At 52.5% G+C, this 18943-nt stretch overlaps 1 protein-coding gene across 1 annotated transcript in view; it reads right to left on the bottom strand.

Moving 5' to 3' along the window:
* BOP1 (BOP1 ribosomal biogenesis factor) overlaps positions 1-18943 on the bottom strand; it is a 75419-nt gene that overhangs the window by 47464 nt on the left and 9012 nt on the right. Inside the window, exon 3 of the mRNA XM_054985423.1 lies at positions 11904-12020. Coding sequence (XP_054841398.1) covers positions 11904-12020 — 117 coding nt within the window. The remainder of the gene's footprint in view (positions 1-11903; positions 12021-18943) is intronic.

Here is an 18943-nt window from a genome sequence, read left to right as displayed (position 1 = left end):
CTTGGCAGGATACTATGGTTGATGGGATCGAAGGCTGCTGAAGGATCTGGCAGGACTATCAGGGTCCCGCCTAGTTCTCAGTGGAGGTCATCAACCAAGGCAACTAGAGCAGTCTCTGCTTCAAACCCTGGCCTGAAGCCAGACTGAACTGGGTCCAGAAAACCAGTCTCTTCCGAGAGCCCCTGGAGCTGGGAAGCAATTACTTGCTCTAACACCTTGCTAATTCGAAGTCCCCAGACAAACATCTGGCTGTCCAGCTGATACGACGACGAGCACCCCAACAACACACGGAAATATTTCTAGGCAGCTCCGCGGCGCTCTCTCGACTTGGGCTGGAAGCTATACATGAGGTCACTCACAGATCTGCCCTCTCCATCGAAGGAGGGCAGGTTCCCTCCTGCACCCCGCCCCTCTCAGAATGCAACCCCCGGCCATTCTGATCAGTGCTTCCCACAGGTTCATTAACTCCAACTGACACACTTCCGTTTGTTTTAGGAAGGCGTAAAGTTTACAAGCCCAAAGTTCACAGGGTTTGTATGAAACTCAAGGGCCACCTAAAGTTCACAATATAGTTTAGATCCAGAGGAGTTAGCCATGTTAGTCTGTAGCCGCAATATAGTAAAGAGTCCAGTAGCACCTTTAAGACTAACCAGCTTTACTGAAGCATAGGCTTTCGAGAACCACAGCTCTCATCTGACAAAGAGAGCTGCAGTGCTTGACAGCTTATGCTACAATAAAGTTGGTTAGTCTTAAAGGTGCTACTGGACTCTTTACAATATAGTATGTGAACTTCCCAGTTATGCAGAATTCTTCTTCAGACTGGAATGACCAATCATTATTTCTCCTCATCAATGAATCCCACCTCTCTCTTAAGTCTTCCGGAGCAAATGTAAGACTGAGGAGAGGAAAGGGGTCCGTCTCTCATTTCCCATTTGTCTCTGGAGCCATATGGGAGCAGTGAGAACTAGTCTTGCCCCAAAACCTTCTATGAAGCAAAAAACTGAACCCCCCCAGTTCCCGATGCATGCCCGAGCACACGGCAGAGAGCAGGGTCTGACCCTCCAGCCTTTCGCTGCTCGGAGTGTTCGGCAATGCACAGGGAACTCTTTGGGAAGGGGCTCCCTCCTCATTCTGGGCCAGCAGGGTCCGGGGGGCTCCAGAAAGAGATTCGCAACTGCTGCTGGACACCTGGTAATGCAGACCTCCGTCCAGAATATGCGCTACGTCGCAGCATGTGCTTGGGGTGGCTACCGCCATCCCCTTCCCTGCCTACCATGCACTGGAGCTCAGAAACCTGCAGAGGTGAAAGAAAGGCACTCACTGCTGAGACTCAACAGCCCAGATCTCCAAAATCAGAGACACTTCTGACAAAACAAGCTCCGCCAGCACTCTGCCTCTTGCAAGCAGGCCAATACTGGACGGAACCAGCAACAGACGGGTGCCGACAGTCCAGGATGCGGCTGGGCTGACTGCGCTTGCTTCCCCCCCTCCCTTTCGTGCTCTCGTTCCGGCAGCAAGGCAGGCATCCCAGCAGACCTCAACGAAATGGAGGTAAACTTTCCTCCAAAAGGGCAGCCCGTAAGTTGAGACAGACCCAACGCACAGAGGGGGAAAATAAATGGAAAGAAAGTTTCCACTCCTCACCTCAAAGCTGCTGTGGGTTTCTCTCCCTCTCTGGGTCAGAGAGAGAAAAAGAGAGATGTTCGTTTCAACTATTCACTGATGTCATTTTTTCCAGGATAAAGAATGGTTCCTTGCCAACCCCTTCTCCTTTTCCTCCCACATAACGCACTTCTATGCAAACACTTCAAAACCAAACTTCGGGTGTCCAGAAAACAGTAATTCCTTCCCCTTTTTTTATGAGGGCATCCACACCCATTCTTCAGCAGGGGAGGGGGGGCGGCTACACCACACCCAGCCCCAAGCCAAGCGGGCAGTTCTCAGCCCAGGGAGCCTGAAATAGAAGCATGACCCGACAGCACTTCCCCACAGCGCCAGCACCCGCACAGAGCCGCGGCAGCAGCGGCCGTCCAAGTTTCCACAAGGGACGCCAGCGTGCGAGGGGGGCACTGAACTCGAGCGCAGCAGGATGCCCAGTGGCAGGGGGAGGGCCTTGCAGGAGCTCTGGCCTCTCTCAGGGCAGCAGCAGGCCAAGCAGCTTGCCTAGGCCCTGCCTGGCCCGACACCCCGACTCCCTCCCACGTGCACACAGGCCAGGCCAGGCTGAGCAGGACTTGGACCCTGCCCGGAAGCCGAAAAGCCCCAGCAGCAAAGGCTTTCCGAGAGGGCGGCCTGGAGCCCACGCAACCAACCCAGCACAAAGCAGCAGGTCCAGCACAGGCGGCCCCCAAGGAAGGGGGCTGGACTCCGCCTGGACCGCTCCGGCTCTCGGCCTGCGGAGACTGCACTCAGCAGCGACGGCCTACGTGTCTAGAGGCCCCCCTCTGCTGGCCTCAAGGGCCCATCCCGCCTGTCTCTCCAGGCGACCTTATCCTAGTCCGCCCCGACCCTCTCACGGCCTGAGCCTGCCCCACGTTCAGTGGCCCAGAGCCCCCCCCCGCTATTCTGCCTCCCCCCTCCCATCTGCTGTCCATCCCGTGGCAGGTGTGCCAGTCCAGAAGGCCAGCCCCCTTTCACCACCCACTCAGGGTGCAGCTGGGAAGCATTCCGTGTGCTTTGGGTTATATTTTTATGATTAGTTTCTGAGATCATTAATGCCTTTTAAAATGTCTATATATCAAAAGCAAAGGTCAACAACAGCAATTCCACACAAGCATTAAAAAAAACACAGCATGTGGCACCAGACGCAGGATTCCACCTCCCGTGTTTGTCAAGGTTTTGTGTTAAAAAGGCAAACTTCTCTCCGCTGCGAAGGGAAACACCTCCTGTGGTCACAGAAGCCAGGATGACATCCGGCCCGGCTGGAGTCAAAGGGCTGCGTCTACTTTGTCTGAACGTGCTTTCAGGAGCCGGGGAGGCAGCGTTCTGCCCCATCACCGGCAGAAGCAATAAGCCATGGAAAAGGGACAGGTCTGCACGACTATGAAGCGCACCATGCAAAGAGCCACAGGATTCCTTCAATTTAAAATAGTTTCATGTTGGTCTGCAGTAAAAGAGCAAGATTTGGGTCCAGTAGCACCTTAGAGACCAGCTAGATTTCCAGGGTCTGAGCTTTCATGAGTCAGAGCTCCCTGTGTCAGACACATGGAGTGGGGAAAGGTTGGCATCTTTATAACCCAGGCAGAGGATGGGAGGGTATTACAAACAGAGCGTCGGGAAGCTAGCTGTAATACACGTTGTAATTGGCTTGATAAAGCAGGGGTGTAAAGTGCAGAAAATTAGCATCAGTAATGTGACAAAATCCAACGTCCCGATTCAACCCTGGGGGTAGGATCCATTTTTCCAAATTTGCAAATAAACTCAATTTCAGCAAGCTCATTTTGTAACTTTCCTTTGAAGTGTCTCTGTTTGAGAACAGGTCAGTGATGGAATGTCCTGGAAGATTAAAATGCTCTCTCACTGGTGCACTTTGCACCCCTGCTCTATCAAGCTCATTACAACATGTATTATAGCTAGCTCCCCCGTTTGGCTAGATTATAAAGACTCCTACCTTTTCCCGCTCTTTGTATCTGATGAAGGGAGCTTTGACTCTTGAGAGCTCAGACCCTGGAAATCTAGTTGGACTTTAAGGTGGTACTGGACCCAAATCTCGCTCTTTTAATTTAAAAATATCAACAGACTGCTTTCCTGTTTCACACATGGCCTTGGCAATCAGCTTGGCTGCTCATGAACAGCAGCAAGCCACACGACTCCGGGCAAGTAGCTCTCCTCTACAAAACGGAGAAGGACCTCAAAGGGGTGCTGGGAATGCAAATGCAGAGGCGGCTATAAATGCCTTGCCACTGAAGGAGCACCACAGCCCAGGGAGGTGTAGCTGCTCTGCCATGCAGAGGACTCTCAGTCCTCTGGCCAGGGCAGTCGAGCTTCATCTCTACACCACACAACACCCTAATGCAGAGGGTCTTAAATCCCGCCTCTATATCCCACCACGTCAAGAGGGCCAATGGGAGGAACTGAAGAAGCCAGCCAGACTTAACCTTCCCATCAACACACTGGCCTCTCTATTTTCTCCACTGCACGTAGCTATTTCCTACCCCACAGAGGGAGTTCCCTTGCAACATGCTCCCTGCTCGGGATCCACCCCTTGGCTATGCTCCCTATACCCACTTCTGGAGTTCCACTCCCCACATCTGCTACCTCTCCGCCACAGGGCGAGGGCCAGAACCCAAGGAGCCAGACCTCTCGTGCTAGCCGCTCTGGCGTCACAACAGCCCTTTCTTCAGGGTTTTCTCTGACGCCCTGGACCTGCGGCTGACACAGGCTGCTTTCCTGGCAGGGGGTGCCTGGAGGGCTTCCCCTTGGCATCTCCCAGTTCCACTGAAATTCCTGCAGTGCCCCTCTTCGAGGGGGTTCCTGGGGCTCCCCCTCTACAGGGAGAGAGAAAGAGGGTGGCCAAAAGAAAGGGCAAGCATCTTGCTAACGCACGGCCCTTCAGGCAAGCCCCAAAGTCAAGGACTGACTCCATCTCCTCCAAAGGCAAGTAGAGACTGCTCTTGGTAGCCTCAGCCAAAGGGCAAGCAGATCACGGGCGGCCATCTGTCCTTCAGAGCAGAAGGGAGAAACCTACATCTGGGCCACCCCATTTCAGACTGTGTGGGAGGAAGGGGGCTTACGGGGCTGAATCCTTCACACAAATAACTCTTCATATTGAAATCCAGCACACTGGGAGAAAGCTAGGCTATAACCCTGACACCAAATTTTCTGTGTGCAGGCACTTTTTTTTTTAGTGGAGGAACACTGAGCCATATGCGCCTGCACTTGCAGTCTGAAATGGTACAGCCCAGACACCCACTTTCCACCCACCTCACTGAAATTTATGTGGAAAGCCCTCTTGGGGCTGGGAAGAGCGCAGGTCACATGGCGGAGAACACAGACTGCCAATCATGGAGACAGAACAGCCATTGTTGAGGGCTTAACGTAGATCCCTGCAGATGCCAAGCCTGAAAGTGAGGCTGATTGCCACATCTACGGGGCAGAAAAGGAAAAGGGCTATGGAGAGAGATCTAATATGTACAGAAATTTGGAAGCCATGGCAAAACACCACTGCTTTTTTGGGGGTGGGAATGGAAATTTGGGAAAACTCTATATGAAATCATAGAATTATAGGGTTGGAAGGCATCTCCAGGGTCATCTAGTCTAACCCCCTAAACTTGTTTTGCATTTTAAGGACATAAAATGCATAATTCATAACTTAGCACATCAAATTGAACTAGCCAGCATGTCTACGGAATTTAAAAGTATAAATATCTACTAGCAAAATTATAAATATGCCCCAAAGGTGAGAGACAGCTGCAAACTGATGCACCCTGTACTATCTGAGCATATTCATCTCCAGTCATGGCCGTCTGAGAGGTAGGGCAGCCAGCATATCTAGATACCAAGTGAAATTTTGTTCACTGACTTCTTTAAACATTTATGGTCAAACACATTATAGCGTATTAATTGTAGCCAAAATTATTCACATTTAAACAATAAACATATCTTTGAAACTATGTCACATATGTGTTCAATATATATAGGAATTATTATCTAATGATGCCAGTTGTCTTAAATAAAACTTTTAATGCTATATTTTGTGATTAAGTAGAACTGTGACTTAAAATGCATTTCACTCATTACAAATTTTTTTTTTAAAAGTCATGGTATTTCCCCCCTTCAGTGTTCCCCCAAATTTCCCAGTTTTTGTACTGATTTTTTTTTTTTTTAAAAAAACAACATCAGAAATCTCAACCACCCCCATTTCTCCCCCAAATTCTTCCAGGCCTCCTCCTCTCTAGTTGTGGCCCATTATTTCAAGGAAGTGGACGCCCTGCCCTGCTACTCGCTGGTGCCCCCAGAGTCTGCAACTCCCAACACCGCCCCCCTCCACAAGAGGAAGCACTCACGAGGCAAGACTCGAGTGTGTTGAAGGAAAGGCTTTTGCATGCAGCCCAGGGGCAAGTGGAAGAAAAGGGAACGGAGGAAGCAAGAGGCACCCAAGGGAAGCAGAAAAAATATTCTTAAACCCTGAATCCGCCAACACGCGTCCTGGCGAGGAAGCAGTCTCTTCTGTGCCCATCACATCTCTCCAGTCAGCTTGCCACCCCTCGCCCTGTTGGCCTCACACATCCACTCAGACTACTCGTGGTGGCTGTATCACTTAGCACCCAACAGGAAGGCTCTCTGAGATCCTCAGAGCTCTCCCGGCGGCTCCCAGGACCCCCAAGGGAAGAGGACACCAGTTTATATCTGCACCCGTGGCTAAAGTTTCCTCCAAAACAGACATTCTGCAACCCAACTTCTACACTGACTGCTGCCTGGGACCCATTCACATAGTAACTCTGTGCTCCTTTCCCTCCCTGCAACAGGAATCTCTCATCAGTTAACAATGAGCAAGCTTATACTCTACTGCTCTTGTTTAATATTTCTAAATGCACAGCATTACTGAGTAACAGGCTGTATTTCATGGCCATTTTCCAGGGGCAAGCCCAAAGCTGCCATTGAGCCTCCCCCTCCCAGTTCACTCTCCTCCTTGCCTTCCAAACCACCTGGCAAGAGAGCCACAACTGCCTCTTGGGTCCCACCCCGCAAGCAGGACTCCTGCTTCTAACTCAGACTGTTGACTCTAGCCATGCTAACAGGGAGCCTCAGCTGCTGCTGGGTCCCCCCCCTCCAGTGCAACCCGAAGACCCTGGATGCAAAAGCTGGGCTGCCTCCCAGCACTGGGGGAGAGGTGCTGGAGTCAGAGCCAGTGCTGGCAGCTGAGATCATGGCCCAGCAGGCATGGCAGAGCTTGGGAGCATCCACAGAAGGCCCGGCTGAGCCTCCCAAGGCATGCAGGAGGGAGTGCTCAAGGAGCTGCTGGGACTGGCGGGTCGGAAGCCGTGCGCGCTCCAGGCGGGATGCGTTCAAGGAGCCGCCTGCCTGCCTGCCAGCAGCACATTCTGAGCGATTCTCTCTGGTGCTCCCAGCTAATCAGCTACTGAAAGAAGAGCTCCTTCAGCCCTGCCAGCCGCTCTCCCCCCTCCCCATCAGCTGCACCATGGAGGAGGGAAGTGGGCTTGGAACAGCCACTGGCTTGCGGAGGAGCACTCAGCGCGCCGTCATTCATTATCCGCCGACATATGGAATAGTCATTGCGGGAGGAAGCAGAACCAAACAAGAGCCCCAAACTGCTTCCTCCCAGCGAGGCCTTGACAGCCTCTCCGCCTCCCGGCCATTCATCTCCGGGCGGCTGAAGGGGAGGGAGGAGGCTTGGGCTGCCGGGCAAGTGCTGAGGAGACAGCCAGAGGGGGAGGGGGAGGGAGGGAAGTGGCCACAAGAGCAAGAGGGCTGGGGATTTCCCCAGCTCCAGCCATCAACCTGCTCGTGTATTTGCACAGCCGGTGCCTCAGCTGCCCCTGGCCCCGCGCCCCATGCAGCGTTTTTTCACTGACAGCGGGGGGCGGGGGGGGGGAGTGAAAGGAGAAGGATCAGCACGCTGTGCAGAGGCAAGGCGAGCAAGTTGCTTTATCCGGGGGAGCCCAGCCAGTGCACGCCAGGAAACCAATTTATTTTGTTGTGTCTCTTCCCAGAACACACGGTAGAGGCCGAGTTGGGCAGCACGCCAGGCTGAGCGCCGAGGCTGCCAACTGAGCAGGAGCTCAGTGGGAGGAAGTTTAGTCTGCGCTCTGCACAAAGGCAGCCGCACGGGCCGGCCTCCCTCCCCTTCCCCGGGAGTCTTCAGGACAGAAGCCCTGGCAGGCCAGGAGGGGCACGCAGAGAGCGGAAGTGCTGAGAAAGGACAGGCAGGTGAAAGCGAGCTGAGCCACAGCAGCCCCCCCCCCCATCCTAGGGCAGTCCTGTTCAGAGCAGAGGCCACCCCCCAAATCCTGCACTCAGAGAACCTAGTTCGGCCACAAAAACACACTTGGCAAATTGCGCAGATTTACCAGCATTCGCTGGGGAATTGTTGAGGGTTGTGTTTGCATGCGGAGGAGGCCCTTGAGCCCCACCCACTCAACGAATGAAGCCGCAGCAGGGTGCTGTCACCCACCTCAACAGGAAAACCAAAACGAGTTTCTACGCCAATCCCAATCTCCACACCTGTGTGCAAAGGTGCAGGCTAAGACAATACACACAAGTGAGGCCAAGAATTCCCGACCTTCTCAAGTAAGTAAGTCCTCACGGTGCAGTCCGAAGCCACGAAAGGGGCTGCTCCCTTCTACACACTCAAGCAGTAACGCTTCAGAAAGCAGCACCCAAGACCTGGCCCTGCCCAGCTCCAGCCCCCTTCACCTGCCCTGTCCTTGATGCTGCACTGGATGGTACCACTGCGTAGCACAGCTGCATTAAAGAGCGTCCAGATGGGCAAAGGGGGACACTGAGGGAGAAAGGCTGCTCTTTTTCTTGTTAAATGCATGACCTCATAGCAAACGTCTCCACTTGCCATTTCACTTGGAAAAGGGCAGGGGAATGCGCTCACACGCAAAGCCCAGGCAAAGCAGGTCTGACAGGTACCGCAAGCGGCATGGTGGCCGAGAAGAGTGCGCGTCTAGCGGGGGGGGGGGGGCGGGGGGTCCTCTCCCTGAACAGGCACCTCTTCTCCCCATGCTTCAGCCCACTGCCTACCCCCACTGATGGGCTCTGCCAAGCTGCACGGAGAGCGAGCAAGCGCCAAGCAACTCAAGAGCTCCAGACTTGCCAGGCTGAGTCACGCAAGGGGCTCATCAAGCCCAGCATCCTGTTTCCAACAGGGGCCAGACCCAAATTTCCAAAGGAAACCAAGGGGTGTGTGGGCGGGGAGCGCCTCGTGTTCCCATCTGCTGTCTCCGCAACCCTTAACTGACTCCATTGCCCTTCGCACCCCATGTACGATGATGCTCTTTCCACCCTCCCTGCCACTCCACTGCTCACCCCCAGGCTTTCTGCCATGCCACATTTCCCCGCTTGCCCTGGGCTTGCCTGGCACTCTGGAGATGAGAAGCTGCAGCCGGGGAGCAAGAGCCGCAGGGAAGGACACCCGCTGGGCTTCCGCAGGGAAGGAGCTTCGGGAGGCAGCGGCGGCAGCAGCACTGCAAGGAGGCAAGGCAGGAAGCAGGGATTCACACAGACACCGCTGATACCTCCCTCGAGCCAGGCTCTGCCGGAGGCACTGCCTGCCCCAAACCCACGCCTGACTGTGCCTAGCGCTGTCTCCCATTAAGAGCCACCAGCTGAGCTGGTTTATCTAGTTAGCACCCCCTCACTGGCCCAAGCAGTATGAGAGAGGATATAGCAGCAGTTGTGCCCCCAACCCCTCCCCGGCTCTATCCTGCTTGGGAAAGCTGGGGAGGGGGAGGGTAGAAGACTGTTTCCATCACCCTCCAGTCCCGCTCTGTTCCAAACTCCTGCTTTGCTTATACTGAATTTTTCAGGCCTACAGTCCTGCTCCTTCAACTACCATCCTGTGTTTCCAATTTGCCTGGTGGAAAAAGTGAATTTGGGCCCCCCCTTTCAGTGCACACTTGTGGAAGGAGGAGGCCCAGGCAATTTGAATGCAGGAATGCAAAAGAACTGGCATTAAAAGGGGTGACCTTGAGCGGAGTGGGGGCACAACGCGCCAAGAAGTGAACTCCAAGAGCATATCCTGGGCAGGGGAAGCAGAAGCGCTTGACTCCTTTGGAGGAGAGAGAAATACAGTTGCCGAAAGGGAGGGGAGGACAAGGAGGTAGGAACAAAGCCACTGGAAGCCGCTTGGATGTCAACAGGTTCTGAATCAGTGCCTCCCCTCCCCCACGGGGGCCCTGAAATAGGACCAGCTGCTGAGGGAGAGACCTTGGATTCCAGCATGAAAGCCTCGAGTCCCTGGGTTGTGCTCGAGACATTACACAAGCATACACTTTCTGCGGCCGTATATTTCATTACGCTCTCAATCTTTATTGCAGACCCAGCACTTCCGCAGCTTCGGCTCCGGACCAGGTGGGCTTCAAGTGTACAGCTGCCTCGGCTGCACGACCAGAAAAAGAGGCAGAAGAGCCATCCTTCAGTGTCTCCTGGAACCAAGTCCAAGCCCATCCCGCTCTCTCAGCCCCTGCCCACTCCACCAGGGCAAGCAGCGCACCGTCTGCGGGTCCAATCCCTGCACCCCCCCCCCACATTCCAGCCAAGCTCTTTGCTCCACAGAGCTCTGACTCCAAAGGAATCTGCTCTTCCACTTTCCACCCAGGCAACACCACAAAAACCAGCAGACCCTACAGCCTGCCCTGCGTCCTCCCCCTGGGCAACTAGCTCCAGGTTACTAAAAGCTACAGGAACCGTCTCTTTAGCAATCTGCAGCCAACAGAGAAACCTTTCCACCTTCCTGTCCCATGTGACTGTTTCCTCTGAAATACGGTATCTGAAAGTGACAGGCAATGCTTAATGCTGTGATGAAAAGGAGAGTGCAGAAGGGGTGGGAAAAACAGGACCAGGAAGAACGCACTACAGACTTCGGGGCGGGGGGGGGAGTGTTTCCCTGCCCTTAGAGAAGTCAGCCCAAGATTCTGAGGGGCCGTGGGGAGGATGTGGGTAAACACTCTGTTCACTGGCTTGCTGAAAAAGTGTTCAGAATGCGGCTCCACTCCGTTATCAGGACTGCCAACGGCAGTTCTGACACCTCTTCCTTTTTAAAGTCACAGACAGCAAAAGTATTACATTTTTTTCCTTACTGAACAGGCATTTCCTAAAAACTTGCTTGGGCTAACCCTTGTCGAAGAGGAACAGTGAAGTTCGTGCATCACGGGCTTTGTCAGGTATGTCTCACCTCCGAGCAACACTCAAGCCCTAGTCAACCTGAACAAGTTCTGCCCCATTGCCTCGAGGCCACAAGCCTTCCTAGCGCCTTGCCTTCTCTTTTTACTGGTTCTCATGCTGCCCAGAGCAGAGTTCGGTATATATGAAAAATTTCCCCCACGTGACCTCATTTTCTCCAGACTCGACGCAGATTCCTGGGCTTCTCGACCTTCCTTTACGGTCTCCATTGTTCTGCCCTGAACCCCCTCCTTGTTGTTAATGCACTTCTCAAAATGCAGAGCTCAGACTTTTCACAGCCACACCGTTGACCTTGGTGACTTCTGCAGCTATGGTCTTAAAAAGCTCTGGCAACTTTTGCAATGGAAACACATCAAGGGCTCACATTAAGGTTGCCATCCACTGTAGCCCCCCGAACCCTTTTCTACAGTGATGTTCCTACCTAATAACTCTCCCTTCTACCTGCTGAATCTTTGTCTTTCTAGCATTTCTTTTGGCTGGAATTTAACCCCTCTATTTTCAACACAATGCTTGACGCCATGGGAATTTTGGCCCTTTCTGTACAGCCTCCACCAGAAGGGGGCAGGCAAACCGTGGCCTTCCTCCCATCTCAGATCTCATGAAAGCCCTCTCGTGACTTGTTCTTACTTCCCGTGATCTGGCTCCCTGGACCCTGGCATCTGGAAATCCTGCGGCCACTGCCACCCACAAAAGCGACAAGCACACGTCCTCTCTCAGCACTCCCACACGTCCAGCGCACAGACTTCTGCATCGGAGTGAAAAATCCTCGTGACAAAGAAATGCCCATTTGTCCCTCTAGGTCCATCAGGTTCAGCAGAGGCAAAAAAAGTGCCCGTGGCCAATGCAAGAGCCTAAGCCAGCACATACACAGACTGTTTTCTTGGGAAGGAACAGAGGCCAGCCGGCCAGCCCTGCCGCTTTGCTCCACCTCTTCCCTTCCACAGGAGAAGGGCAGACTTCCCTTTGCTCTGCGTTAGACAGCCAGGAAAGCCAATGTCACTCAGGGAATGAGAGGGAACAGCAGATAGCCTTACCTCTTCGTCAGAGCTGTCTTCATCATACTCGTTCCCCAAAGGTGGTCCCTGCTGGTCTGCTGCTGTACCCTCCTTCTTTCCGCACGACTGAAATTCCTTCTCAGCAGTCCTCCCAGCCTGGAAGACAACAAGACGGTAGAAAGCATCACCATGCAAGAAGCTGCACTGCACACAACAGAACTTCGCAAACTATACAGAATGGCCAGCAGCAACGACAGCTTGCTTTCTTCAGAGCGGGCCTCAAAGAGCAGTTTCTGCACCTCTTCCACTACTGGGCAAGGTCTGTGGCGCATGCATTCCCTGCAGAAGGCCCCAGGGTCACCTCCTGGGATCTCAGGAAAAAGGGGTTGGAAAAGGCCTCTTTCTGCCTGACAGCCAAGAGGGCCACCGTCAGTCAAGCTGGATGAAGGATCTGACAGATCTGTATTCGCTTGGCCGCAACATGGTTGGACACCCCTTACTTTTAACGGCAAGGCAGTGTGGTGTAGTGGGTAGAATGTCAGACTTGGATCTGGAATCCCCAGGTTCAGATCCTCACTCTGCCATGGAAGCTTGCTGGTGACCCTGGGGCAGTCACATCCTCTCAGCCTAACCCACCTCACAGGGTTTGGGGGAGGATAAAATGGAGGAGAGGAGAACAATGAAAGCTGCGCTGGGGAGAAAGGTGGGGCATAAATGAAGTTAAAAAATCATAGTAAAATAAATTTATCAATGCTGGTGGACCCCAGATTCTCAACCGGCCCTGATCACTGCAGAGATCTCATGCACCAAAGAGCTGTCACCTGCAGCCCTCTCCTCATTTACAGCCCATTTCCATGGTCAAGCAGTGGCACAGGAAGGAGGGACCAGCAGCGGTTCCAGCAAACGAAAGAGCCAGCACAAACTGGGCTTGTGTGAAGGCTGAACAGCGCTAATATTAGGAACTCCCTTGAGCAAGGCTGGATGCCAAGGCAAAGCACTAGGGCAGCCTTCGTTCGAGGAGAGCCATGTGAGAAGCGGGGAACTGGGCACACCCAACCCTTTGGTCACGATGGCCCCTGATGGCCCCTTTCCCTTCGGTATTTTATTTATTGTTTTATTTACAACAGCAAACAAGAGACTGAGAATTGCTCCTGCCTGCTTTGCCTCTCCCGGCTCTCAGCTATGGTCAAGCAAACAAATGGATTCGATTGAGAGAGAGAGAGAGAGAGAGAGAGAGAGAGAGAGAGAGAGAGTGCGTCTCTCTCTCTCTCTCTCTAGCGAACTGGCTGTAACCCATTCTGAGTCCACAGAGTGCATTATAAACCTAATAATGGAGTTGCAAAGTTGACACATTAACCCCACAGCCTGTGAACTATCTGCTGTGTGATACTTGGGAACACTGACCTCCTCCCACTAAAATGGGTTGTTTTCTCTTTGATGCAACCACACTGTTCACTAGGCCGCAACATACTTGGCCATACATGTCAACTGGTGCGGCACGGCACTGGTCCGACACACAGCTAATGTCCGTATCAGGCCAGGAAAGGCTCTTCTCCGGGGCGGCTCTAGTTCTGTGGAACAGGCTGCACCATCAAGACTTTTGGTTGATCTGCTGATTGGCATTTATAGTCGTTCTGACTTGATATTGCAATTTGTTTTTACTGGAAACTGCTTTGAGCTGTCAGGAAAAGCCATCTAAAACATTAAAAATAAATAAATAAATATGCTGTGCAGAGGCTGAGCTGCGATGTGTGCCGCTTGTATGCAACAAGCCCCAGGCCCAGAAGCCTCTGCTGCAGGCCACCTTAAGCCTGCAACCCTCTCTGCTGTGGAGGCCCACGGCAGCCCACGGGCCAACCCATTCACGCGCTAGCACCGGAGGTGGGAAGGAGAGGCGTTCTTCTTCTTCCCTCGTAACACCACAATGAAACAGAGGTGCAGTGAATTCAAATCAAGACAGACTGAGGTTTCTGCCCCAAGAAGCAGAGATGACCACTACCTGAGGCAGACCAGTTGAAAGATTAAGGGGGCCTGTGGCACAGTTGCACTGCGGTTGTATTACACGAGCCACCAGTTTCCCAGGGGAAACTGCAGCCGTCTCCCAGGGGAAACTCGCTGTCTCAGACTCCTTGATCTACCGATGGCTGCTAGCCATAAAAGCGAAATGGAACCTCCATGTCAAGAGACAGTATGCCTATGAATACCAGATGCTGGGAAGAAACAGGGGAGGGCTGTGACTTTTGTCCCCTGCTTCCGGACTGCTCCCCACAGAAAGAGGGGTTTGGACTAACAAGGCTGCCTGCCTGGTCTGGGAGGGCCCTGAAGCTCTTCTTTTCCTCCTGGGCTCAGACTGAAAAGTACCCCACACCAAGGATCCTGGGTCGGGGCCGGATTCTGCTCCAGCCAGCCTGCCAGATTCCAGCCCCCAGGCCTGGCGTTCCAGACAGCACCTACGTGTTGGCCCAGCGTGTGGGCGCAGGCAGAAGTGCACATCCTTCGCTGGAAAAGAGATTCGCCCTCCTCCCCCGCTCAGAGGGGACCCAGCCTAGAATGGGCTTTACCGGAGGATCTGACGGAATAATCAGAAAAGCAGCCCTCCAAAACGCCCCTCCTGGGAGCAGTAAAGCCTGCACAGTGTGTGTGATCACCTTCTGCTATACGCAACCCACCAACACAGCCCTTTGTGCGCTCCCCCCCCCCTCGACTTCCACCCTCTTGGCCAAAGGGAGAAAGTGGGGCTGGGGGCCTAGAAAGCACAGGGCCAACTAGAAGATGGGATTACAGCAAAAACAAAGGCGTTATTAAAGTCTTTGAAAAGAGGAGATTGGAGGTAAGTCTTTTCCCAGGCTTTTGGCACCAAGAGGGTTTTGTCTGCCTCTCCCTCTCTCCCCCGTTTCCCTTCCTCCCCAACACTCCATGGGCTGCAGGAACGGGTCACCGGTGCAGTCAGCTTCCCTAGCCGACGAGCCTGTGCCATGGAGGCCCCGGGGCAGCTCTCGGCTTCCCCATTCATGCCACCCTGCAGAGGATCTCAGCCAGATCAGGCAAGGCCACTCGCCTGGAGAAATGGGACCGTCAGCTTGCTTCTCACAGCTGGAGGCATTTGGGCTGCTGACCCACAAAGTATGAATGGACCCGCTCCTCCTCCAGTTGTCGTTTCGAGCCATCACTAGAAAAGAGCCAGCAAGTGCCCTGGTGCGAGACACAGACCTGCACTTGGTTTGAAGAGGAAGGAGGAGTGACAGCTCCCACCACCCCATTCCCATCCGAAGGGCTGATCGCCAAGCAGCACACTAGCGCTTCAAGGTCACGGCACGGGCCTGGGCAACCCTCCTGACCCTGCTAAAAGGTACCAGGGGAACAACTGGCACCCTTCAAACGACCAAGGACTCACCACCCCAAGCTACTCCCCCTTTGCCAACACCTAATGCCCCTTCCGTGTACTTAAAAGATCCCTTTGTAAAGCCAACTGAGCGCTTCTCGAAAAATAATTCCATAGTCTGTTGCAGAAAAAACAGAGTCCTGTGAAGCTGCTCTAGTCCACAAAAGCTTCGCTAGAAGAAAAGCCTGTGAGTGGAAGACGCCATAAAACTCCTGCTTCACGCCTGTTAAGGGCCTGCCGCAGGACGGCCGCCGGAGGGCAGCAGGCAACACCAAAGGGAAAACGCTGGCCAGGAAAAGCAATCGGAAGGAGCAATTGCAGCAGCCGCATCAGGGGCTTCCGACGGGGGGGGGGGGGAGGAGGAGGGCAGGTCACCCTGTCTGCTTCAGCCAAGACTGTGGCTTGCTGGGACAGGAAAATCACTGCTAGCCAAAGGGCAGAGGTAACGCAGGTCAGAGCCAGTTCACTTCCCGAGTGGACACAAAACCCTGGTCTGCAACTCGCCTCTTCCTCAAGAGCCCTGCCAGCTGGGCTCCTGCAACTGGCAAAGAACTTGCCGATCTTTATTGTGTTTACACCATGAAGTCGATAACAATATTTGTCTAGCATACCTAGCTGAGAAACAGAGACTTGGCCTCTACCCACCTAATGAGGCAAAGAGACACACGATTTCAACCCAAGCCTTTATCTTCTCAACCACACCAACTTTTCTGACTCTTGATCTAGCCCCCCCGCTCCTCACTTACACCCCACAATCCCAGATGCACAATGGCACCTTAAGATTAGAACCAGAGTGGCACTGGTTCTGAGCGCACAAACCTGAATCTAGGTTTAGCTTAGCAGTGTGGCTGGGCTGATGGACTGATTTTTCCGCAACACGTCCATGTTTGCTTGGTAGTTGGAGACAAGAACTGATCCCATGTCAAAGCTCTACATGGGCCTGCTCTCAAAGGCAACTTGAAGATTCTAGTTGGCACAGAATACTACCCCTTGGTTATTATCAGGAACCAGAAAGCACGTGCATACTGCACCCATTCTGCAGTCACTCCACTGGCTGCCCCGTCAGTTACCAGGCTCAACTCAAAGTACTGGCCATCACATACAAAGCCCCTCATGGCCACAGACCCCTGTCTGCAGGCCCACCTCTCCTCCTGTGCTCCACCACAGTAACACTGCACATCTGAGCAGTGCCTTTAGCAGGTGCCCTGCCAATGGGCAACTGCCCACACAAAAGCAACCTCTGTTGCGCCCCACCTTTCGGGAAGATCAGGAAGGCTCCCACGCTTCTGTCATTATGCAAACTATATAAAACAGAGTTGAGTAAGGCATTTCAATAGCAGTATAATGGAGCCGTATAAAAGAATGGTTCAGGAAGACACTTTATATAATCCGTACAGGACAATTTATCTGTTTGTTGCACATATTATCATGTTGCTGCATTATTTTCTACTGATACCACTTTTCTGCATGGTAGCTGCATTCTGTATCATCCCTAATATTCAATGCTTGTTCAGATTTCTGTAATCCTATTCATAATACTTTGCTTATTATGTGTCTCATATTAATTACTTTGATTTACACTGCGTAATTTGCTTTCAGTCTCAGTCAGAAAGGCGGACTATGAATACAATAAATAAGTAAGATTTTAAGATGGCATACAAGAGCGCCACCTAGCGGGGCACAACAGATGATCCTGAGGAGGCAAAGGACGGGGCCTCCTGAAGACAATATGGTGCCCCCCACCATATTGATAACACTTGTATCCAAAACTAGTCTGCTTCCTGTCACTGTCTGACACACAGACATGAAGCCTTTTCATTTAAGGGCCCAAATCCAGAGGTAGAGAGGCAGGGGTAGTGGCAGTACAGCCAGCTGTCCAGAAGATGCATGCCACGCTGAGAACATGGTCTCTCTCTATGCACTCAGCCTTCTCCCAGCCTGCCTCAACCACTAAAGAGCAAATTGCAAAGCTAAGTTAACACAGCGAGCCATTTGTTTTGTGTTTTATGTACTCTTCACAAGGCAGAGCTATACTCAACCTTGACTGATGGCAGGGGTGTGCTGGGGGAAAAATTTGGTTTTCCCACTTCAAGAAAATGATTTGCAATACTCTGAAAGCCGCTTCAGTATTTAAAATGCTTTGGTATGCTCCATAAAGTTTTGGAGCATACCGAAGTGAGGGGGAAACTGTCTCCCACCCCCCCACTTAGCCCCCATCCCCCCCACTTAGTCCCCCCCTGTCCTCCCCACCCCCACCCCCACCCCACTTACCTGGCCGTGGAGCCAGAAAGAAGACCAGCTGGGTAGTGGGGAAGGCCAGAACCGGCGCCTCTGCAGCCCGCGCTGCCTCCTCCACCACCACAGCAGCCAGCTGGGAAGGCCAGAAACAACACTTCTGCTGCCTGTGCCACCTCTACCACCACTGCAGCAGCTAGCTGGGTGGTATGGAATGCCGGAGCCACTGCCTCCACCGCCTGCAGTGCTTCCTCTGCAGCCGCCGGGAAGGCACAGGTAAGTGGGGTGGTGGGTGGGAGCCCTTTAAACTTCAACTGGCCCGCGGAGGAGGCATTCCCCCATGGGCCAGTTGAAGCCCAGGAAAGGCCCCGAACCTTCCCGAATCACTTCGGGAACCTTAGATTCGGAACCCCCAAACTTTACAGATTGGGTCCTATTTGGGCATTTTCCCCGAATCGGATACCCGAAGCGCACACCCCTGACTGACAGGTGCAGAGACCCAGCTGTTGGAAGGTCAGGCACCTTTTCTGCAGCCAGTTTCCAGGCCAAACTCATGAACGATTAGTCAGATCATCATATACCAGTCACAAGCATCAAAATAATTAGGGTATTTCCAATAGAGACAGTTGAAACTTTGCAGCACACCCAAACTACTTCACCGGCCTGAAAAATTGATTTTTTTAGTCTACCCTGCAGTATGTGCTAGTAATAGTGTAACAGCAGAAAACAAGCCACAAAACTAGCAGAATAAAGGTGTGTGGGTATTCACCTTTTGACACTTGAGAGACTGATGGTACCTTAAAGACTAACAAAATTTATTCCAGTAGAAGCTTTTGGGAATATGTGCTCTTACCTCATCCGATCTGGGTCCAATAGCACCTTAAGGACAAACTAGATTTCCAGGGTATGAATGTTTGAGAATTAAGGCTCCCTTTGTAAAATTTGAGTGAAAAATGGAGGAGTCTTTATAATCTAGGCAGAGGGTGGAGGGGTACTGTAAATTACAGTGTCAGGAAGCTAGCTATAATACATGTTGTAATTAGCTTGATAAATCAGGGGTGCAAAGTGCAGAAAATCAGCACCTGTAATGCGAGAAAAATCCTATGTCTCAATTCAACCCTGCGGGATCCATTGTTCCAAATTTGCAAATAAACTCAATTTCAGCAATCTCGTAATTTTCCTTTGAGGTTTCTCTGCTTGAGAACTGCTACTTTTAGGTCAGTGGAATGTTCTGGGAGATTAAAATGTTCTCCCAGTGATTTTTGAATGTTGTGATTTTTTTGTATCGGATTTATGTACATCTGTTCTTTTGCGAAGGGACTGACCTGTTTGTCCACTGTGGAAAGCGGGAGGGCACTGCTGACACTTGATCGCATACATAACACTGGAAGAGGAACAAGTGAATGAGCCTGAGATGGTCTAGCTGGTGTTGTTAGGTCCACTGATTGTATCGTTGTGAATA

This window comes from Eublepharis macularius, chromosome 7 (genome assembly GCF_028583425.1).
Source record: "Eublepharis macularius isolate TG4126 chromosome 7, MPM_Emac_v1.0, whole genome shotgun sequence".
Lineage (NCBI taxonomy): Eukaryota > Metazoa > Chordata > Lepidosauria > Squamata > Eublepharidae > Eublepharis > Eublepharis macularius.
The sequence above is the reverse complement of the archived record's forward strand: the minus strand, read 5'-3'. Positions and strand labels throughout refer to the sequence as shown.